At 39.2% G+C, this 24,996-nt stretch overlaps 1 protein-coding gene across 3 annotated transcripts in view; it reads left to right on the top strand.

The window, feature by feature from the left end:
- The window catches only part of DOCK4 (dedicator of cytokinesis 4), a 477,735-nt gene that overhangs the window by 379,593 nt on the left and 73,146 nt on the right, over window positions 1-24,996 (top strand). For all 3 annotated transcript variants that reach the window (XM_027539557.1, XM_027539555.1, XM_027539556.1), the window contains exons 28-30: window positions 10,837-10,912; window positions 13,052-13,152; window positions 13,860-13,918. In XM_027539557.1, the coding sequence (XP_027395358.1) occupies window positions 10,837-10,912; window positions 13,052-13,152; window positions 13,860-13,918 (236 nt within the window). The remainder of the gene's footprint in view (window positions 1-10,836; window positions 10,913-13,051; window positions 13,153-13,859; window positions 13,919-24,996) is intronic.

Below are 24,996 nucleotides of genomic sequence, written 5' to 3'. Positions count from 1 at the left end.
TGACCAACAGAAGGCTGAAAATAGTGCTCTGAAGGAAGTTCAGGAAGAGATAGAGACATTTGGGGAGTTACTAATGTTGACAAAATTAGCTTATATTAAGCATATTGGGGGGAAAAAGTAAAATGATCTGAGGTCAATAGTTGAATGAGTAGGAACCAGGAAAGGAGAGTAAGGGATGGTCAGAATGGCCTTCTATTCCAGGAGCTATTCCTAGAGGGCACAGCGTCATGGGTTTATCTGCTTTTACACTTTTGGCCTCTATTATCTCAGAATTTGAAATAAAGGTGAAGTGGGGTTTTTTTTGTTTGTTTGTTTTTAGGAAAGTGGCTTGATCTTTATCTCCACACTTATAATTTACCCTATTTCATAAGCATCCTTTCCTCCAGTCCACATTTGCCTGCCTCTCCTTCCTCCTCTTCTCCTATCCCCTAAACCCTCATGCTCAGGGTGAAGGTTGGCTTCTTCAGGTATCTGTTCATGGGTCAAAAACACCATCTGTCCTCCCCAGGTACCCAAATAGGATGAAGGTAAGAACCCCAGGAAGATAGGATTTGATGTTGATTAGAGATGCCTAATGTGACTTCTGCTGCAGTACACATTTAGAGATGAGGAGGTGTTAAAATGCTGTGTTAAAAACTTTGTGAAGTAACAAATTGTATAATATGGCATATTATACTTTACATAAGTACAGAAACAGCTCTTCCATTTTGAAGACTAATTGAGAATCCTGAAATAGCTCTCTTTAGAATTTAACATATTTAGTTTGATATCTGTGAGTAGAATCAAATATCTCTTCATCTGGATGTCCAGATGCTACAGGTTTAAGTGGGAACCATTGGTCATGTTTCTGGCCTCATTACCAAACAGCAAATATTCTGGGTACCTGGAGAGGGTGTTGAGTGGTCCAGGGAGCCAGCACAGGAAGGGGTCTGTGCTGTTGACATCGTCATCATACAGCATCATTGTTTGGTCATCCTGCCTGCCCTGTGTACAGAGGGATATTTTGACTTGAATTAGAATTTCCAGTGGCAGACATTCAAACTGAAAGTGAATTTAACATTTTGTTCCTTTTGTATAAAGGTGGTGGTTGAGCTTCTGAAAACCATGACAGTCATGTGGCTTATGATAGGAAATGCCATCTCACTCTGCCGCCACCTAAAAATCTCAACTACATTTGGCAAGACTTTATGGTCATGTGAGTGGGGAGCAGACTTAGAAGTCAGATTCTGGAGAAGGCAATGGCACCCCACTCCAGTACTCCTGCCTGGAAAATCCCACGGACGGAGGAGCTTGGTAGGCTGCAGTCCACGGGGTCGCTAGGAATCGGGCACAACTGAGCGACTTCGCTTTCACTTTTCACTTTCATGCATTGGAGAAAGAAATGGCAACCCACTCCAGTGTTCTTGCCTGGAGAATCCCAGGGATGGGGGAGCCTGGTGGGCTGCCGTCTCTGGGGTCGCACAGAGTCGGACATGACTGAAGTGATTTAGTAGCAGCAGCAGCAGCATAATGTTCAAGATTTCCATCCCTAATGTTAGCTAAATAGGAGCATGGTTCTGTTAGAGGTGAGCTCTGTGTAATGTGTTTAAACCAAAGATTAGTCCCATAGCAAACCTAAGAAAAAGGTCATAAGACTTTGCTGAATGCAGTACCATCATTCCATTGACACCCAAGTCAGTGCTGATAGGAATCTGGCACTACTTTTCCCCTGGTGATGTCTGGCTGTGGTATATCCAACCGAATTCATAGACAGGACTCCACAGCCTGTGAACCACCTGCCAAGTTGGAATAGACCCCCTGATTTCTGCTGTTCAGTTTCCTTTCCTCTCCTCATTTAACTGTCATAGTCATTTCCCATTCAAACCATGAAAGCATGTGGGCTCTTTCTTGTGTGATAATGGTTTTTCCAGTAGTAATGTATGGATGTGAGAGTTGGACTATAAAGCTGAGCACTGAAGAATTGATGCTTTTGAACTGCGGTGTTGGTGAAGACTCTTGAGAGTCCTTGGACTGCAAGGAGATTCAACCAGTCCATCCTAAAGGAAATCAGTCCTGAATATTCATTTGAAAGACTGATGCTGAGGCTGAAACTCCAATACTTTGGCCACCTGATATGAAGAACTGACTCATTAGAAAAGATCTTGATGCTGGGAAAGATTAAAGGCGGGAGGAGAAGGGAACAACAGAGGATGAGATGGTTGGATGGCATCACCAACTCAAGGGACATGAGTCTGAGTGAACTCCAGGAGACGGCGATGGACAGGGAGGCCTGGCATACTGCGGTCCATGGGCTCGCAAAGAGTTGGACATGACTGAGCGACTGAACTGAACATTCAGAAATAAACCTTCAGCTATTTGTGTCTTATCTGTTAAAAAATATAAACATCAATAGTACTGATAGAGAAATAAATCTCTGAAAGATATTTTAAACATCTTAAAAAGATAAAGAGCCCACATCAGAAATTAAAAGGTTTTACTTTGTTAAATTATATAGAAGCAAGTTTCAGAAGCTAGATCTAGGTCCCTGAAGTTGACCACCTTTTCTTCCATGACACTAACTTTCTTAGAGAAATATTTGAGAAGTGCCCCTCAAAGAGGCATTTTCACCTAAACTTCCACTTTTACTACCCACTTGCATGCTTGATACATGTCAAATTGCTGGTAACTGGCCCAGAAGTCACCATCGCCTAGGCTTGAACTCAATTGAGTAGCTCATCCCACAAAGTATGTGTTCTTTTATATGTTGGTCCTTTCTTCCAGTGTTTTCAAGGCAGTTAAATGCTATCTTTAAACTGTGCTGTCCCAAATCCTGTAGCTTCTCTGCATTATGTGAGGTCCTACCAAAAGCCATGACTTATAAATACCTGGCTGTTAGTATGGTCTTCTGTTTTTTTCTACCTGAATGTCTCATGTTGTGTGTTCAGGCTGAATTTCCCAAGGATAAGAAAGCTGACTTCTGCTTGCCTGCAAAGCTTAATTGTGCCTGGCCACTGTAAGTTCTTGGTAGATGTTTCACATGAGGACAACTGCTCAATCTGAGAAAGAAGGAACATAAGGAAGATGAAAATTGAGTACCAAAAATACAGGACACTTTGAGACAGGCTTCTCTCCACCCTCTTCCATACACATTGCAAAATACAGTACAAAAATAAAGTCACAGCTTTATACATATTTTCAAGATTTGCTTAGTGAGGAAAGTAAAAATTCCCTAGCCCTGCAGTTAAAATTTCAGACCCTTGTTTTGTTTATCTTCTCTGCATGTTGGCTTCAAACATTTACTTTTGTGTGTGTGTGTGTGTGTGTGTGTGTATATATGTTTTCCCACCAAACACTGAATTGTTTAGCTGATTTACCTTCACCAGTTTATGTTCAAATGAGACATATATAGCAAATAAGTGATTTATGGAATCAGAGTCTTAGGGAAGGTCATCCATTCTTTCATTGACTCCTTCATTCAGTAAATATTTTCTAGTGCCTAATCTGTAAAATAAGTGTCATCATGATAAAAAGCACAGTTCTGAGAGCGGGGTTGTGAAAGGAACTTTGTTCTGGACTGGAATAGGAGGAGTTTTTATGAAGGAGTGAAACTTGAGCTGAAATCTGTAGCAGGAGTTAATAGGTAGACAGCAAAGGAAGGCTTCTTATCAGCAGGAATAGCATGCACACAGGCCCTGTGGTCAGAGTGAAGATGGCACATTCAAGGATCTGGAAGATTGTGTGGAGGAAATGTGAGGAGGGAAGGAACCAGTAAAAATGAGGTTGGAAGAAGACAAGGTCCAGATATTAGGCGGTAAAGAGACAAGGGAGAAACCAGGAAAGACCAGTTAGGAGCTTAATACAGCAATCTGGGTAAGAGACCATGATGACTTGAACAGGTGGATTGCAATGAAGGTAGTGAGAAGGTCAGTTTTTTGTTTGTTTGTTTGTTTGTTTTTTGTTTGTTGAAGGATAATTGCTTTACAGAATTTTGTTGTTTTCTGTCAAACCTCAACATGAATCAGCCATAGTTACACATATATCCCCTCCCTTTTGAAATTCCCCCCCATCTCCCTCCCCACCCCACCTCCCTGGGTTGATACAGAGCTCCTGTTTGAAAACAGAGATGACAAGACTTGCAGATGGCTGGATGTGAGCAGGAAAGAAAAAAGTTTGAAGATGGCTCTTAGAATTGTGGCCTCAACAGAAGGACAAATGGTGGTAACATTCACTTAAATGGAAAATACTGAGAGAGGAGTGGAGAGGTGAAGGATCCTTTATTGAGCAGAAATTTGAGATGCTGTTAGATACCCAAGTGGAGATGTAAGAGAAGAGGCTGGACATGCTTGTATGGAGCTCAGAGAAGTTAAGACTAGCGACATGCTAGTACGTTTGAGGTCCTTGGCATTGGGTAGTATTTGAAGTCATCAAACTGAATCAGAGCACTCTAGAGGAAACTACAGATTGAAAAGAGAAGCCTACTTAAGACTGGGCCCTGCGACATGCCCACCTTCCAAGGTCAAGATATTTGGAAGCCACCAGCAACAGAGATGGAAAAGGAGTAGCCTATGATGTAAGATGAGAACCAGAAGGACATAATATCGACCATATGAGAAAAATATTTCATAAAGCAAGGCGGTAAAGAGCTTCTGGGAGGTTGGAGGATGAAGACTTGACAATTATCCCTGGGTTTTGACAGTGGGATGCAGATACTGGTGACCTTGACAAGTGCTGTTTCAGTGGAGTGGTAGAGATGAAAGTCATTAGAGTGAATTCGAGAGCAGATGGGAATTGAAAAAATGAAAGCAATAATTATCAGCTCTTTAGAAGATTTTGCTGTAAGAAGGAGCAGAGAAATGTGGCTATATCTGGAAGGAGATATGAACGCTAAGATTCATTTCTGAATATGGAATATTATGCATGTTGGTTTACAGATATGAAGGGCACAGAAAAAAGAAATATTGATAGTGCTAAAGAAAACAGGCCTAAGTGAAGAAACAGTGTCCTTGGGTAAGCCAGTAGGGGTGAGATCAAGTACAGGATTTCTCATCGTGCCTGTCTGAGAACACCTTTCCTGAAGGTAGCGCTGTCCGCTGTCAACTTGCACTGGAAATTAGGTCAGCTGCCTAAGCATACAGTTTAGTTCTGTTGACATTGTTTTTTGTGGTGAGACGTTCTCAATGAAGGAAGCTCACCACACTTAGGATAGCACTGATAAAGTACCCACCAAGAAGCTTGGCTTTAGCTAGGAGCATTGATCCGTTGTAACAGGAAGGAAGACAAAGTATGTGACACTGACTATGAAAGGTTTTATGTTAGAGTAGATGATCTGTTGAAAGTGAAAACTTGGAAGTGTTAGTCCCTCAGTCATGTCCAACTCTTTTCAACCCTGTGGACTGCAGCCTTTCAGCCTCCTCTGTTCATGGAATTTTCCAAGCAAGAATACTGGAGAAGGTAACCATTCCCTTCTCCAGATGTTCTTCCCAACCCAGGGATTGAGCCAGGGTCTCCTGCATTGCAGGCAAATTCTTTACCATCTGAGCCACCAGGGAAGCCTGAGGTCTGCCAGGCTCCTCTGTCCATGGAATTTTCCAGGCAAGAATACTGGAGAAGGTAACCATTCCTTTCTCCAGATGTTCTTCCTAACCCAGGGATTGAGCCAGAGTCTCCTGCCTTGCAGGCAGATTCTTTATCATCTGAGCCACCAGGGAAGCCCATAGTCTGTTGAAGACCCATTGAAAAATAATTACTATTGCTTTTTGTTGACGGTGGGGTTTTTCTATTAGGGTCATTATCTTTAAAAACTTTACTGTGGCGGGGCGTGGGGAAGATAGTGATTTTTATCAAAAACTATATTGCTAAGAGAAATGTGCCATACTTCCAGAGTTAAAGCAAATATTTACAAAAGAATTGCCTGCATCTCCTGGTGAGGTGTGAGGAGTTGGTAGAATGAATACATGAGGAAAGGGAAGAATTCATTAGGATTTAAGTCTAATAGGACAAACAAACAAACAAACAAAAACTGAGGCTGTTGCCACATGAGTGATTTTGTACCAACACTGCCCAGAGGAGAAGGTCATGGGATTTCTAAAAATCCTTCCATTTCAAGAATCTTTGTTGATTCTTTTGACCTCACCCGCACTGCATACCTCCCTGACTAAAAGCAGAATCACTTCTTTTCCTGCCTTCCTGTTTTGGCTTATTCTGTGACCTCCACTTGGAGTGGCTTTCTCCATCAGCTTTGCCTGTCTTAATCTCAGTCTCGTCTTCAAAATATGCATAGAAACAGTATTGGTTCCTTTACAGTGATAAATGTACCATACCAATAATAGATGTTAATAATAAGGGAAACTGGGTATGACGTATACAGAAACTCTCTGTATTATCTTTGCAATAATCCTGTAAGCCTAAAACTGTTCTTATAAAAAGTTTATTTAAAAAAAAAAAAAGCTATAGAAAAGTATAAAAAGTTCTACAAGGCTTACACTTTAGAAATACCTAGTACAGCAAATAATTATCACAAACCATAGATTTAAATACTGGTTTGAAACTACAGTCATTCAGCAAACACTTACTGGGCTAGGCCCTTGGTGATGCAATGTTAACCATAGACAAATTTCCCAAATATCATTGCTCACCGAGTTCCAACTCTCATCCTCTTCTTTTCCATCTCTAACACCAGACCTCAAAATGAGTGATCACGTGCATCAGAATCACATGGCTGAGCCCTGGCGTGATCTTGCCAAGCCATAGCCTTTGGTGAGACCCTAAAGCCTCATGTATCTTTCAGGTACTACTCATGTACTGACATTTGAGGACCACTAGCTTAGGCCATGGATAAGGCAATGGCAATCAACTCCAGTACTCTTGCCTGGAGAATCCCAGGGACAAAGGAGCCTGGTGGGCTGCCATCTCTGGGGTCGCACAGAGTCGGACATGACTGAAGCGACTTAGCAGCAGCAGCAGCAGCAGCAGCAGCTTAGGTCAGTTTCCCTGATGGCCATCCAGGATTTTGATCTGCCCTCTTAACCCTCCAGCTTATAGGGAATTTGTCATCCTCCAAGTTTAGATCTCCTTAGTTTTTCAGTGCACAAACATTAACCTTGTTGATGCCCAATTTATCCAAAAACTGGATATTGGAATCCAAAATATTCAGTCCATTTATAATTTATGGAGATGGGCTTTTGCTTGAGCAGATTATCAGGTTAAAGTAGTTTTCAAAAGGACAGTTTATAGGATGAGGTTTCTCTAGGGGGAATGACATTGCATAAAAATACTTTCTAAATGCCAGAAATGAGGTGGCAGCTGGAAAACTTGAAGAAAGAGCTTTGCTTTCCTGTCTGCTAGTTTCTCTTTTATGTATACATTTATCATGCTGTGCCATAGATTAGGGTTGTCAAAAGTGATCCTTATGGTTGCATTACTATGGCAGACACCAGTATTTTGACCATTTGTAGTAACAGATTGCAAACCTTTCTTGGCTATTGAATTGGAGCCCTGAAATTTGAAAAGTCCACATATTCAGAAACTGACTCATGAGTAAAAGAATAAAACCAAAGGAGCCACATGGTTTTGGGTAAATTAGAACAAGTAAAGAAAAATCCTTAAACACTACAGGTTTCCACCACAGTGAAGGAGCCATAATATATATGTGCCTTTTTAGCTGATTGAGGGCCTGTATGCCAGGAAACTGTCTTAGTGCTGAGGCATAAAAAGCTCTGGGAGCTGCCTCTGTGACTTGGGCTGAATATTATAAGCATAAATGAAAAGCAATTGAAATAGTCATTTTAAGATCTTTTTAGCCCTGGGAAGTCATATTTTTGAAGGTCTTATCCCTCATCATACCACCTGCCGCATGCCAAAATGTAAAGCAGTTTTTACATTTTGTTTTTTAAAGTATTGGCCTATGTAATAAATTGCCAGGCTTCCCTGGTGACTGAGACTGTAAAGAATCTTCCTGCAATGCAAGAGACCCAGGTTCGATCCCTGGGTTGGGAAGATCCCCTGGAGAAGGAATGGCAACCCACTCCAGTATTCTTACCTGGAAAATCTCATGGACAGAGAAGTCTGGCAGGCTACAATACATGTGGTTGCACAGAGTCGAACATGACTGAGCGACTAACAAACATATGCAGTACTTTCCAAAACCCCTGAAAAGGCCTGTGCCCTGTAGTATTTATGCCTGATGATAAAGCACCCTTGGTAAGAGGATGAGATGTTCAGTGTAGAGCAAGGATGCATGTCCTGTTAAAGAGCCACGGCAGTCATTGGCCTAAAATTCTCGAAGGCAGGAGAATGTGAAGCAGTGTTGTTTGGAATGTGTTTCTGACGTGGACCTCTCCAGAGCCTTGCTCTTCAAAAGTTGGATTGTGAATCAACAGCGTGAACGTTTCCAGGAGCTTGTAAGAAATACAGAACTTTAGCCCTATCCCAAACCTGCTGAATCATGATATACATCTTAACTGATCACCAGGTACCCATGGAAGTTTGTCTAACTCTTAAAAAGGTTTGTCTAGAGCAGTGGTTCTCAGCTCTGGTGTACATAGGAATCACCTGGGAGCTTTACTGATCCTGAGGTCCACATTGCACCCCAGTCCAATTATTAAATCTCTGGGGTGTGATCCAGACATCTGTGTTTTTTAAAGCTCCCCAGTGATTCCAGTAAGCAGTCAGCTTGAGGCTCACAGGTCCTTTATAAAGCCAGAGAGACTCCTTGTTTACCAGCAAGTGCTGTTCAAGAAGCTGTGGATTTTGTTCATGTGTTTGGGATCTGGCATATAAATTACAAATGAGTAGTCTTTGCCAAGGAATCATCACACTTGGAAGATTGAGTTTGTTGGCTCCTTTCCACAGCATTGGGCCCAATAATCCAAATCTCAGATATGTCATGTTTTACTAACACTAGAGGTTACTGTTTCTGAACAACAGTCCAAGCTAGAGTTGCGGGCCAGAAGGTCGTTTTGATGTGAAACTCAAAACGTATCGTGGTTCTGTGTATGTTTCTTCATTGACTATTGAAGGAAAACATTTGTTAAGGATGCAAAATTTTCTTCTTTCAACTTAGAAGCCCAACAATGCAATAGGTGCTGGACAAGGAGCCCGTTTCTTGCCTGATAGCGTTCCATTTTCTGATAATTAAGCTTTAGTTTTATATAGCAAGATTTGAATGAAGTACTTTAGAAACTTAATCAGTTACCAGCATGGATTCCATCAGTGTCTATGGACAGTTGTCACTTTATACTGTTCTGATATATGTGATTTGTCTCTTTGATGTGGAATTCACTGTTGATATCTGCCATTTGGGCGATAGAAGAAACCATAGGACTTCTCAATCTCATAGGCTTTACTTATGCTTGACTTTCATAGGATGGGTCATTGGAAGGGGTAAATGACATATTAAAAGGCATGTGAATGTAACACAGTGCTGGCTCGTGGTAGAGCAAGTACCCAAGAAAATGGTGGCTTTCTTCTCTTTCTTCTTCTTAACACATTATTGACTGGGGGTTTTGGCAGAAACTAATGCCTGTGGCCAGCAATTTGTTATGTAAGTGAATGCTGAAACATCTCCAGTCAATAACAGGTGACAGAAGATGTATTAATATCTCTGTCAATAAGTTGTTAACTTGAGCTTCCATATTCAACTATCCATTCCTTAGCCTCATTATTCGTCTCCTGCCCCACAGGGAGACTATAATAGTGACTTTTCCAACAGATTGCAATAATGAACATTTATGTTCTTCAAAAACTATAAATATTCTTCTAATGAGTAAATATTCTTTTAATCCCTGTTTTACCAGTAGGATAACCAAGGTGTGAGGTTGATGAGGTGTTTTGTTTTGTTTCATGTTATTTTACCTAGGGTCATACAATTACATCCTTCAATTACAAGTCCTGTAATGAGAACTAGGGCCTCATCACATCACAAGCACTTCCTTATGCATGCATCTTAGGAAAGGCCAAAGAGATTTTAAATATCAATCATTTATAAATTGGTGCTTCGTTTCTGGTGGTTTGGGGAGTGACCTATCTTGTTTCAATAAATGCTGTTATCTGATGTTAAATGAGCCAATTGGAATTGCATTCAGTTTTGAACATATGTTCTTGTAGCCGTAAAAAGGAGCAGATTTTGAACAAATTGCTTAACTCAAGAGTTGACCAAGGAAGCTTACTAAATCCTTTTTTAATCTCCCTAGCAGGATACAGATGACTGTATGTGGCCTCTCTGACAGGCTTTCCCTAATTCTCCAGCCCAGAGATGCCCCTTTCTCTAAAGTGCTGTAACACTCAGTTTCACACAGCTTAGTACTAGGATATAGACAATTTCACAGTCTGTAATGGTTTCTTTAGTGGCAATCTTGTCACCATGGAGAGGGAATCTGACTCCCATAGCTCTTACATGCCCACTAACACCTAAAATAGGGGAGAGCAGAGAGAAGATGGTCAAATAAATACTCAATATAATCCATTGCTTTAGCCTGCCCATTTCGTCTTTGGGCTCTCTCTCTTTTGCTGTATTTTGTAAGTTTTTATACTTTCTTCCGTGTTAATAAAATATAGACTACTGTAAATTTATTTAAAAGTTTTTGCTTTGTTTACAAATTTAAATATTGTAAAACATCAAGACAATATAATTCTGAGTCATATGAATTTATAGATTTTTCTGCATATCATTTCAGTGATAGATTCTTTTACTTTTTTTTCTAAGTGTTCTCTTTTTATTTCTAATATGAATTATCTAATATTGTTCCACAGGCTTACTGAAGAGGTTTTCTTTTGTCTTAATTACTTTATTCTTGCCTAATAAATGGTTTTCACTAATGTGAAGTTTTCAACTTAAAATGTATTCTTTTTTATCACTAGCGTCATTATTACAACAGTTCTGTACCTGTCAGATGCACTTCGGAAGAACTTCTTAAATGAAAACTTTGATTATAAGGTCAGTATCCATTTAGATGACTATCTTGCTTGAGCTAAAAGGTTTTACATTGTCCCTCAAGAAATTTCCTCATGAATTTTCTTTCTCTTAGTAATAAGAAAATAAAGTTATTCTGGCTACCTCAAATTAATCTTGGAGCATATTAGTTTCAATTATGAATAATGTTAAGAGTTCTTCATTCTATTTGTGAATAAGTCAGGTCTATAACTATGTTCATCAACCTGGTCGAAATCATAGTGCTTAAGAGGAAAGAATGTGCTTTACTGTTACTGTAAATTTTGATTTTTTTTCTTTTTGATCCCCTGCAAGACAAAAAGAACTTAGTGCATAATGTTTTAAAGCATCTTTTAAAATAGAGTTTATGTAAAGAGCATATTTACAAAGTAAACTGGTTAGTTCCTTTAGATCTCTATCTTCTTATATTTTAGAATGAACTAGTGAAAAGGAAAAAAAATGAACAATTAGTAAGATTCTTTAGGGCAGATCTCTCTGTAAGTTTGTAATGTAATATGATATGCCTGGGTCTCTAAGAATTCTCAGTATACCATTTTTTAAATAGAGAATGAAAAATGGTAAATAAAGATGGGCAGTGCCTATCCTGGTTTCCCTTCTTAGTGGTGTTTTATGTTTTCGACATCTTAATTTCCCATTCTTTTAAAAATAACATCTTTTATACTAAACATTCAATAAAATTTCCTTATCAGAGAACTAGAAAATACAAAAAGCATAGTAGAAACCAGTGGAATTTTAATGGTTGCATAATAAATGTCTTTATACTTTATAATAAAATATCAAAATTTCATAATCACCACATTACTTTTTAATATTCAGTTTGTTTCTACTGTTTTATTCTCATAAATTGCTCTTTTTATGTATTTCTTACAAAATAAAATTTGACTTATATTCCTAGTTGTTTCTTTGGATAAATATTTATAAATGAAAATGTTGAGTTAAAGGTTGTAACAATTATATTTGATTGCCTAGGTATACACCAGTACTAGAGGAGACCATTTTGGGGGGCAATTTGATAAGGGGAGCAATTTTTTGCTTTATTTACATTTCTCACTGAGATGAAGTAAAGTCGCTCAGTCATGTCTGACTCTTTGCCACCCCATGGACTGTAGCCTGCCAGGTTCCTCTGTCCATGGGATTTTCCAGGGAAGGATACTGGAGTGGGTTGCCATTTCCTTCTCCAGGGGACCTTCCCAACCCAGGGATAGAACCCTGGTCTCTTGTATTGCAGGCAGATTCTTTACCATCTGAGCCAAGGGGAAGCCCACATTTCTCACTAGTTATGTTATTAATTATTCATTGGTTATTAATCATTAACTATATTAGTTATTGACTAATTATTGACTAAAATTCATGTTTTGTGAGGTATCTGTTCTTTTGTTCATCATAATACTTAGAGTTTTATATTCTTTTTAGTTTGTGAACACTCTTTATAAAATATATTAATTCTTTATAATGTTTCTCATATTAATCTTTAATTTTACACGATGTCAATAGAAAAGTCGTTTCTTTCCCTATGTCCTCCATGTTTTTGGTTACATTTATTTCTGGAAATTTTATTTTGATCTCTTTCTAATGCATTTTTGGTGTAAGAGAACTTAGAAGATTTGTCTGGGTGGGGAATTTTTATGTACTCTCTGAATTTAAATCAATTAGCATATCCAAAAGAGTGTATGTATCTTTCTTTCTTTCTTTTTTTTTTTTTTTTTTGAGTCCTACATTAAAAGGGGTTCCAAAATGAAATCACACTGAAATAAAGTTATCCAGCTTATGCCTCAGCCTCCTTGGAGACACACAGACATGTTATGAGAGAAATGAAGTATCTACCACTTAGCATATACCAGAGAGCCCATGAAACTTGGGATACAGCAATATAAAAATAGTATCTAGTTAGTTTGCTTCTTTGTTATAGGAAATTTCACAGATGTATAAAAGTAAAGAGAATAGTATGATGAATCCCTCATGTACCCATACCCAGATACAGCTACTATCAACTCATGGCCCATCTTCTTGCAACTCTCCCCCCATCCACTTAGCACTTTTGAAGCAAATCCAAGATATCTTGTCACTTCGCCTGTAAATATTTTTGTAACCCCATAGTATTTAAATATGTCATTCTCATTGTAGATCTGGGATTCCTACTTTTACCTTGCGGTCATTTTTATAAACCAGTTGTGTCTGCAGTTAGAGATGTTTACACCTTCCAAAAAGAAAAAGGTATTAGAAAAGTAAGTACCAGTGTATAATTGGGTAAGAATATGAGGCAAATCAAATGTTGTGCCTTTTAAAAAGTATTTCAGTTTGAGTGATTCATAAATCTGATCTCCATAACTAGAAATCAAAGTGGAGGGGCAATGACCAAGAGGACAACCAAGCAACTTTTCTGGGAATTTCACTATTTTGAGCTTATTTAGAAATCTTTGTCCTCAGTCTTTCAGGATTCAAAAATACTATAGGAGCCAAAAATTATGAGACAAATATGTTTCACTCAAGGGTTAATATGTGAATTTGAATTAGAGGCATCAAGACATGTATTAATACATTGTAAAAATTTCCAGTTATAAAATGAATGGATGTAATGTACATACAACACTGTGATTCTAGTTAATAATACTGCATTGCATATTGAAAGTGCATCTTGAAAGCTTTCATCAAAAGAAAAAACATTGTAACTAGTTATGGTATGGATATTAACTGGACTTACTGTGGTGACAATTTTGCAATATATACAAATATTCAAATTGTTATGTTGTATACCTAAAGGCAATATGATATTATGTCAGTTATACCTCAGTAAAAGATGTGTACATTAAACATTTTCAATTAAGAACATGTTGTCTTTTAATTCAGAATGACAGATTGTGTCCTAAAAAGACACAGATAACTTCTTTTTTCTGGAGCCTTTGTATCAGGTTTGATTTTTGTTCCATTTCAGATATGGTGACATGCGGGTAACAATGGGTTGTGAAATTTTCAGCATGTGGCAAAACCTAGGTAAGTGATGAAAACAGAAGCCCCCTCCTGTTTTATAGCTCATCACTGTTCTTGTAAGGAAACAAATGAAGATGGACAGTTTACCACTGACAGCATTTGAAACCAAATGTCTGAATCAATAAAGAAGTCTAGAGAGACTAAGTGACACTTTGGCATTGAATAAGGCTACAACTGATTTTTTAAATTGGTATCTATCTGAAAAATTACCTTTCTTTTGTGTGTTTCATTGAATGACAAATTTTATAATCTAGCATTATTCCAGTACGACCTGCAATGAGCTAACCTTTCAGAATTTGGAATTATAGCAACTCAGAATTTCTAGAACCCTGAATTGAGGCTGTGAATCATAACGAATTTAAAATAAGCTTCATGAAACATTGACTTGAGCATCTGTACTCTTAAAATCTTGAAACCAATGACCTATATCATAAAAACTATAGCCAAAGGATTTTAAAGCATCTGTAGTTGCTAAGAAACGATTAGATCCAGTTTTGTTAATCTGCCACAGCAGATAGAGCATATTATCCAGCAAATTGATGACACAGATCTGGTTGCATAAAAAAGAATAATATTTAGAAGAAACATTGTTTTAAAATCTCATTGGCATTGGGTTTCTTTGTAGAAAGTCATAACTTACTTAATTTGACATGTTAATATGCATGCTTATAGCTCTGCTCTGTTTAGTTGCTCAGTTGTGTCCCATTCTTTTCCACCCTTTGGACTGTAGCCCACCAGGCCCCTCTGTCCCTGAGATTTTTCAGGCAGGAATACTGGAGTGGATTGCCGTTTCCTACTCCAGGGGATCTTCCCCACCCAGGGATTGAACCCACATCTCCTGCATTGCAGGCATTCTTTACCGCTGAGCCATCCAGGAAGCCCTAAGTTCATAGCATTCATTTACTATTGTCATTCTTCCTTGTGATTTATTAAAGTGATGGACCTATTTGAATTGAATATATAATGACCTGAAAGTGTATTTTCTCTTGGACTTATCCAAACACGACTTGAAAATGGCAAAATTTGTTTTCTGTAACTGGAAATAGAACCCTTATCATTTTACTTCAATTCATGTTACAAAAGTGATTTTTGACCAAGATGCCCCTCAAATGTAGAATACATACAGGGCAATTTGAAGAAACCTTGTTATATATAATTGAGCCCAGTGTTTGATGCTAACTGATAATTTCAGGGGGAAAAAAAAAGCAAGTTACCACTTGAAAGCAACCTCCAACTATCTAAAACCAGCCAGAGAAGCCCATGAAATATGTTTGGATTCAACTGAAAAATAACCTCAAATTGTCTTATATGAAGAACACCTCCTCTCAGTCTTCATGTTCCATTGATTCTTTGTGTCTTTGCTTTTCAAAAACAGATCAAGACCCTTGGAATGTCCCTATTGCTTTTGGCATTAATTTAGCAAAGAGTTTTCCAAAGAAGGCTACACTGAAGTGCGTTTGTGGCTTAAGCTCTTGCCAGAGCTCAAATGATAAGACCTGTACAGGTTCGCTTGAGTTAACAGAATGTGAGAGAATGGCAGGCTAACATCTTCTAGATAAATCTTAGCACAGCCATGTGTGGTATTTCCACACAAAGCTTTCTCTAAGCCAGCATACCTGTGTCCTTAGGCCCATGACCTACTAAATAAAACTGGCACCTTTTGTTGCATTAAAGATGTCATTGTTTGCTTCCTAAACTTTTCTCCTCTATTTTGTCTTTAACAAAAGTATGTCTACCTCTCTGGGTTTTGTTCTCCTCAGAAACCTGAACAATGTAAAAAAAATCTCTAAAGCATGCTGATCCCCATGCATTCTGATGTCAGTGCTCTTTAGAACAGTGATCCCAGGTGGCTCAGTGATAAAGAATCCCCACTGCCAAACAGGAAATGTGGGTTCGATCCCTGGGTTGGGAAGATACCCAGGGGAAGGAAATGGCAGTCCACTCCAGTATTCTTGTCTGGAGAATCTCATGGGCAGTGGAGCCTGGTAGGCTGCAGTGCATGGGATTGCAAAGAGTCACAACTTAGCAACTAAACAACCACAAGGGCACTCAGTAAACAGCATCACCTGGAAGCTTGTAAGAAATGCAGATCCTTTGGCTCCTCTCAAGACCACTGAAACAGAGTCTCTGAGAACCCCTGAGAGGAGGCACAACAGTCTTGAGTTTTTCCAAGTTCTGCAGGAGATTCTTAGGCACTTGGCTAAAGATTGAAAAGCGCTGCTGTAGACAGCACTCTAGCCTTTCTTTGTTTTTCCAACCCTGAAGTCTGGCTCTAGCGCTCTGTTATAATCAAGTGCAAATTCCCAGCATGACGTAGTTCAAGTATGAGGTGTGTGTACACTCTCACTTCATTCCTTAGTTTCTGCATTATTTCCCTGGAGTTGTGGTCAGCCTTCCAAAACATGAGGTGAATTTTACAGGTCATTGCTGCCATACAACCACTGGAATTGGAGACTGTTTAGAAATGTGAAAACCTCTTTTCCAACGTATATTTTTACAAAAATGTTAAGAAAAATTAAGTATTCAGGGTATTATTTTAACACCCCTCATAGGGCTTAAGTCAGCATGTTACTTAAGAATATCAATATACATTAGAATTTGGAGTGCCTAAAAATGTGTAATATTGAGTGTTTTTCTTGCTAAAGGAGAATTTATTCAGATAATTAAAGGTTTTCATTTTATACCATACACAAAAATTTAAAATGGATTAAAGACTTGAATGTAAGATCTGAAACTATAAAACTCTAAAAAGAAAACATAGTCAGTACAGTCTTTTATATCAGTCTTAGCAATATCGTCCTGAGTATGTCTACTTAGGCAAGGGAAACAAAAGCAAATATAAACAAATGGGATTAAATAGAACTTAGAAATGTCTGCACAGCAAAGGAAACAATCAACAAAACAACAAACTGCATACTGAATAGGAGAAGATATTTGCAAATCATATATCCAATGCTGCTGCTGCTGCTAAGTCGCTTCAGTTGTGTCCGACTCTGTGCGACCCCAGAGACAGCAGCCCACCAGGCTCCCCCGTCCCTGGGATTCTCCAGGCAAGAACACTGGAGTGGGTTGCCATTTCCTTCTCCAATGTATGAAAGTGAAAAAATAAAGTGAAGTCGCTCAGTCGTGTCTGATTCCTAGTGACCCCATGGATTGCAGCCCACCAGGCCCCTCCATCCATGGGATTTTCCAGGCGAGCATACTGGAGTAGGGTGCCATAAGAGGTTATTATCCAAATATATGGGGCATCCCAGGTGGCACAGTGGTAAAGAATCTGCTCTGCCAATGCAGGAGACACAGGTTTGATCCCTGGGTCGGGAAGATCCCTTGGGAAAGGGGATGGCTACCCCACTGTAGTTAGTATTCTTCCTGGAGAATTCCAGGGACAGAGGAGCCTGGTGGGCTACAATCCATGGGGTCACAAAGAGTTGGAAACGACTGAGCAACTTAGCACTCATACAACTCAACCACAACAAATGATTAAAAAATGAGCAGAGAATCTGAACAGACATATTTTCAAAGGAGACGTGCAGATGGCCAGCAGGCACATGGAAAGATGTTTAACATCACTAATTATTAGGGAAATGTCAATCAAAACCACAATGAGATATCATCTCATGCCTATTAGAATGGCTGTTATCAAAAAGATAAGAAGTAATAGTACTGAACAGGATGTGAAAGAAGTGGAACCATCATATACTGTTGGTGGTAATTTTCTGTAGTGGCTGCACCAATTTACATTGATAAATTGATAAATTTGGTAAACTGTTGCAGCCACTATGGAAAAAAGTATGGAGAGTCCTCCAAAAATTAAGATTAGATCTACCATGTGACCAAGCTATTCCACTTCTGGATATCCAAAGAGTACCAGAAAATTAATTTGTACAGATATATGCACCCCTATATTCATTGCAGCATTTTTTATTGTAGCCAAGATATGGAAACAACCTAACTCTCCATTAACAGATGAATGGGTCAAGAGATTGGATATACATACAACAGAATACTACTCTGTCATAGGAAAGGTGAAATATTGTCATTTTTGACAACCCAGAGGGTATTATGGGTGTCCCTGATGGCTCAGATGGTAAAGAATACGCCTGCAATGCAGGAGACCTGGGTTCAATCTCTGCTTTGGAAAGAACCCCTCAAGAAGGGAATGGCTATCCACTCCAGTGTTCTAGCATGGAAAATTGCATGGACTGTATAGTCCATGGTGTCAACAAAGAGTCGGTCACAACTGAGTGACTTTCACTGAAACTGAAACTGAGAGGGTATTATGCTAAGTGAAATAAATCAGGCAATGACACTTACCATATGATTTCACTCATGAAGAATATTAAAAGTAAATAAATGAACAAACAAAGTGAAACAAAATAAGCATGTAGAGAATGGATTAGTGGCTACCAGATGGGAAGGGAAGTTGCTATTGTTGTTCCGTCCCTAAGTCATGTACAACTCTTTGAGACCCCATGGACTGCAGCACACCAGGCTGCCTTATCTTTCACATTCTCCTGGAGTTTGCTCAAACCCATGTCCATTGAGTCAGTGATGCCATCCAGCCATCTCATCCTCTGTCACCACCTTCTCTTCCTTCCATCAATCTTTCCCAGCATCATGGTCTTTTTCAATGAGTCAGCTCTTTGCATCAGGTGGCCAGAGTATTGGAGCTTCAGCTTCAGTGAATATTCCAATAAATATTCAGGGTTGATTTCCTTTAGGACTGAATGGTTTAATCCCCTTGCTGTCCAAGGGACCCTCAAGAGTCTTCTCCAGCATCACAGTTTGAAAGCATCAAATTCTTCGACTCTCAGCCTTCTTTATGGTCCAACTCTCACATCCGTACATAACAATTGGAAAAATTATAGCTTTGACTATATGGACCTTTGTCGGCAAAGTGATATCTCTGCTTTTTAATATGCTGTCTAGTTTTATCATTGCTTTTCTTCCACAGAGCGTCTTTTAATTTCATGGCTTCAGTCACCATCTGCAGTGATTCTGGAGCCCAAAAAAATAAAGTCTGTTACCGCTTCCACTTTTCCCCCTTTTATTAATATTTGCCATGAAGCAATGGGCCTGGATGCCATGATCTTAGTTTTTTGAATGTTGAGTTGCAAGCCAGCATTTCACTCTCCTCTTTCAACCTCATCAAGAGGCTCTTTAGTTCCTCTTCACTTTCTGCCATTTAAGTGCTATCATCTGCATATGTGAGGTTGTTGATATTTTTCTTGGCAATCTTGATTCCAGCTCATGCTTTACCTGGCCTGGCAACTTTCATGTCTGTAAGTTAAATAAGCACAGTAACAATATATAGCCTTGATGTACTCCTTTCCCAGTTTTGAACCAATTCATTGTTCCATGTTCGATTCTAAACTGTTGCTTCTTGACCTGCATACAGATTTCTCAGGAGGCAAGTAAGGTGGTCTGGTATTCCCATCTCTTTAAGAATTTTCCACAGTTTGTTGTAATCTACACAGTCAAAGGCTTTACCATAGTCAATGAAGCAGAAGTAGATATTTTCCTAGAATTTTCTGCGATGTTTATGATCCAGTGGGTGCTGGCAATTTGATCTCTAGTTCCTTTGCCTTTTCTAAATCCAGCTTGTACATCTGGAAGTTCTTGGTTCATGTACTGCTGAAGTCTAGCAGGATTTTGAACATTACCTTACTAGCATGTGAAAGGAGTGCAATTGTATAGTAGTTTGAATATTCTTTGGCATTGCCCTTTGGGATTGGAATGAAAACTGACTTTTTCCAGTCCTGTGGCCACTGCTGAGTTTTCCAAATTTGCTGATATATTGACTATAGCACTTTCACAGCATCATCATCTTTGGGGATTTTGAAATAGCTCAGCTGGAATTTCATCACCTCCACTAGCTCATTTCTTAGTAATGCTTCCTAAGGTCCACTTGACTTCACAACTCCAGGATGTCTGGCTCAAGGTGACTGACCACAACATCATGGTTATCCAGATCATTAAGACCTTTATGTACAGTTCTTCTGTGTATTCTTGCCACTTCTTAATTTCTTCTGCTTCTGTTAGATCCTTGCCATTTCTGTCCTTTATTGTGCCTATCCTTGCATGAAATGTTCCCTTGATATCTCCAATTTTCTTGAACAATTCTCTAATCTTTTCCATTCTATTGTTTTCCTCTACTTCTTGCATTGTTCACTTAGGAAGGCTTTCTTATCTCTCCTTGCTATTCTCTGGAACTCTGCATTCAGTTGTGTATATCTTTCCCTTTCTCCTTTGCCTTTCACTTCTCTTCTTTTCTCAGCTATTTAGAAGATCTCTTCAAACAACTATTTTGCCTTCTTGCAATTCTTTTCCTTTGGGATGCTTTTGGGTCACTGCCTCCTATACAGTGTTACTAACCTCTTTCTATAGTTCTTCAGGCACTTTGTCTACTAGATCTAATCTCTTGAATCTGGTTTTCAACTGCACTGTAAAATCATAAGGGATTTGATTTAGGTCATACCTGAATGGCCTCGTCGGTTTCCCTACTTCAATTTAAGCCTGAATTTGGCAATAAGGAGCTCATGACCTGAGCCACAGTCAGCTTCAGGTCTTGTTTTTGACTGTAGAGAGCTTCTCCATCTTCAGCTGCAAAGAATGTAATCAATCTCATTTCCATATTGACCATCTCGTGATGTCCACGTGTAGAGTCATCTCTTGTGTTGTTGAAAAAGGGTATTTGCTATGACCAGTGTGTTATCTTGGCAACCTCTGTTAACCTTTACCCTGCTTCATTTTGTACTCCAAGGTGAAACTTGCCTGTTACTCCAGACATCTCTTTACTTCCTACTTTTGCATTTGAGTCCCCTGTGATTAAAAGAACATCTCTTTTTTGTGTTATAGAAGATCTTAGTTCTTCATAGAACTAAGAAAAAGAACTACGGCCTCAGCTTCTTCGGCATTGGTAGTTGGGGCATAGACTTGGGTTGCTGTGATGTTTGCCTTGGAAATGAACTAAGATTATTCTGTCTTTTTTGTGATTGCTCCCAAGTACTGAATTTTCTACTCTTATGTTGACTATGAGGGCTACTCCTTTTCTAAGGGATTCTTGCCCACTAGAAGATATTATGGTCATCTGAATTAAATTCACTCATTCCCATCCATTTTAGTTTACTGATTCCTAAAATGCCATCTCCTGCTTGAATGCCATCTCACGTCCAGTTTACCTTGATTCATGGGCCTAACATTTCAGGTTCCTATCCAATACTGTTCTTTACAGCATTGGACTTTACTTTCACCACCAGACACATCCACAGCTGAGCATCATTTCCACTTTGGGCCAGGCTTTTCATTCTTTCTGAAGCTATTTCTCCACTCTTCTCCACTAGCATATTGGACATCTACTGACCTGGTGGGCTCATCTTCTAGTATCATATCATTTTGCCTTTTCATACTGTTCATGGGATTCTTGAAACAAGAATACTTGAGTGATTTGCCATTCCCTTCTCCAGTGGACCACGTTTTGTCAGAACTCTCCACCATGACATGTCTGTCTTGGGTGGACCTGCATGGCTCATAGCTTCATTAAGTTACACAAAGCTGTGATCCATATGATCATTTTGGTTAGCTTTCTGTGATTGTGGTTTTCATTCTGGAGGGTGTGGGGCTGTAGGTCTTGCTTCTTCCATCTGGCCTCTGAAGGGAGCTAGAAGAGGGTGAAATAAGTAAAGTGGTCAACCGTTCGATGATGGATGGAAACTAAATTTTTGGTAATGAGCATGCTGTAGTGTATACAGAAGTCAAAATATAGTGTTGTACACATGAAATTTATAAAATTTATAAGCCAGTGTTACCTCCATAAAAAGTGAAAGTGAGCAAAGCAGCAAATCCCCTCAAATTTATTTATTTGTACCTATACTTGCAAGAGTAGTCTACAAAGAAAGAGGTTATTCTCTGCTGCTGTGTCCCACCTTTGCCATTCATCATGCTGCAAGGTTAAGTTTTTTCTTTCTATTTTTAGTTGAACTAACATCCTTACTAAATATAAAGTGGGCTCCTCTTCCACATTTGCAAACACAGCGTCTTGTAACTGCTGTAGAAAAATCAATACTTCCCTAACAGGCTGCTATGTGTGCATAAATATACAACTCCAGCAGCCCAACTAGCAGGTGCCCTAAATACTTCAAAACAAGACCATGTGGCTGACAATTAGAGATGGGAAAAGTATACTAAATCTGTGATTTAAAAAGAAATAATCTAAGTGAAGTTTATTTTCCTGCTGCTATACATAGCTCAAGATTTTGCATGGTGGATTGGGTAAGAGTAAAATTTTCTGTGGTGGAAAACTTGTACAGTTGCACAGATTCTTTGTTTCCGAAGTGTGTTCTCAGTAAAGAAGGCTAGCCTCATACAGTCTGCACAATAATTTAAATGTGGGTATGGCTTCCCTGGTTGCTCAGTGGTAAAGAACCTGCCTGCCAATGCAGACGACACAGGGTCAGTCCCTGGGTCAGGAAGAACCCCCTGGAGAAAGTGAACATGAAAGCCACTCAGTCATGTCCACTCTGTGACTCCATGGACTATAGTCCATGGAATTCCAGGCCAGAATACTGGAATGAGTAGCCTTTCACTTCCAGGGATCGAACTAAGGTCTCCCGCATTGCATACAGATTCTTTACCAGCTGAGCCACAAGGGAAGACCAAGAATACTGGAGTGGGTAGCCTATCCCTTCTCCAGCGGATCTTCCCAAACCAGAAATTGAACCAGTGTCTCCTGCATTGCAGGCAGATTCTCTACCAACTGAGCTATCAGGAAGTCCTAGGAAATGACTCCAGTATTCTTGCTGAGAAATCCCATGGACAAAGGAGCCTAGCAGGCTACAGTTCATAGGGTCACAAAAGAGATGGACACAACTTAGCAACTAAACAACAACATGGTTTCTCTACTGTCATAGAAAATCAGGCTAGAAAATACTATATGTTTGGATTGTGATTGAAAGAAGCCAACTGTAAATTACATGTTTTAAGACAATCTGGAAATTTTTAATATAGACTGGTTTTACATTAATTTGAAGAATTACTGTCTGCCTTTTTTAAAGATGTAATAAAGGTATTGTGGTCCTGTATTTATAAAATGACCTGCCTGTGAAAGATGCTAACTGATGTTTATACAAGTAGAATGTTATGATGTCTCTGACTTGGTTTAAAATTTCCCAGTGAAAAAATAGTTGGGTTGATAAGTGAAACAAAATTAGCAAAAAAATATTGATAATTATTGAAGCTAGGTGATGGGGATGTGGGGATTTATCTTACTGTTCTTTATAATTCCTGTACATTTGATATTTTTCATAGTGAGAAAATTTTAAAAGAGAAAATCATGTTGTAAAATGTCTATAAATGGAAGAGAGGTTTTTAAAAAGATTCATGGATGCTCAAAGAAATAGTGGTAAATAAACTAAGCGCATGCTAATGATGTTCTTTGCTAGGAGGCCAAAGGATGGCAGGCTCAGGGAAGAGTAAAAATAAAAATTCTGTAATGGAGCAGTTCTGAATATCATTCCACCATAGCAGCTGTGGGAGGACTATCTGGCTGGCAGGAGTTTTCATTTTATTCTGTATTTGCTGCTTCACTCACCCCCTCACCCCATGCACACCCCAAAACTGTGCAAAGGATTGGTGTCTTACACAGTGTCAAGGAAGCAGAAAGGTCCTCTTGGTTATTAGTCACATGCCAGGATGGCCCTTGTCCTGTGTACAGAGTCCCTTCAGTCCGTGGCTCTGCAGAAGCAGAGCACCTGTGGCTAGACTCTGAAGCCCTGCAGCCATCTCCTGGGGCAGGGGCAGAGATAAGAGTAAGGCTGGCTGATCTCCAGACTTGCCAGCATTCATCTCTGCAGAAATCTCCTTTCCTCTTTTTTCTTTCTTCCCCTCGCTTGCCAGAACATCTTGAAGAAGCAGTGAGTGGGTTTAGACTTTTGCAAATGACAGGATGAGTGATTGAGTTCAGGTTGCTCTGCATTCTGCCCTGACAAAAATAACTACAGAAAGGAATTGCAAATGCTGGCTGCTAGTTACCTGCTCTAAATGTGTATGTTGGGAGGATGGGGAAAATGTGGGGAGAACACCATGAATTGATGTTTTTGGATATTCTGCCACACTGAGTTTGTTGGTCTTGGAGGTATTCATTCTTTTGGAGGAAAATATGCAAGCGCAGATTAATAAGGACATTTCTTTTGATGAATAAGGGGGAAGTGTTCTTGCTCTGAAGAGGAAAACTTAGTCCCTTGGAAAAGATAAAATATTACCCAGGTCAAGAATAAAGTTAGGAAAGCAAAAAGAATTACAAGCCACGCTTCCTCCTCACATGTAATGGATGCCTTGATATATGAGTAATTTAGAGATGATAAGAAACTGCGAAGTTACTTTCAGTGAAACATGAGAAAAAGAGGAAAGGACCATGTGGCATCACTGATGTACAGGGACTTTCAGATACAGAGGGGCCTGACAGTTGTGTCCTGTTATCATCCCATGTTGAGTAAAAAGGATGAGAGCCACTTTCTGAAGACGTCAGAAATACCCCACGGCGTTTGCAGTCACAAAAAACAGTGACTTCACAACACCTACTTGGGTTTGCCCATCCATCATTCTTTTCTTTCCAAATACTCTTCATGTTCTCCTTCCTTTAAAAATCCCTCTAACGTCAATACAAGTTTAAATTGTATGTTTGCATCCTGGATTTATGTCTGTCCAAGTCTGTGTTCACCTTCATGCCTTCTGCTACAGAAACAAAATAGAGAAAATGATAATTAATGTGAAGATATTTAACTCCAAAATTGGCAAGTAAGTCTGAACAGCAAGACTTTGTGTGTATTCAACACTTACAAAAAAAAAAAAAGATCAAAGAGGGAAAAGTTAATAAGAGGGAAATGATCCTTTTTCATGAAGCCAGCTCTCTTCTGCTCAGCCTCCCAGTATCGTATACTTTCATCCATGATGCAAAAGGCTGTGCATGTAATGTGCATACATGAAATGTACATTGTACATTTTCCATACTGTGCAGTTTATTATAAAAATAGAAACTCTCTGAGATTTAACATGGATGACTAGGGTAATAGACTGAACTCAAC

The sequence above is a fragment of the Bos indicus x Bos taurus genome, chromosome 4 (assembly GCF_003369695.1).
Source record: "Bos indicus x Bos taurus breed Angus x Brahman F1 hybrid chromosome 4, Bos_hybrid_MaternalHap_v2.0, whole genome shotgun sequence".
Classification (NCBI taxonomy): Eukaryota; Metazoa; Chordata; class Mammalia; order Artiodactyla; family Bovidae; genus Bos; species Bos indicus x Bos taurus.
This window is presented reverse-complemented; position numbering and strand designations above follow the sequence as displayed.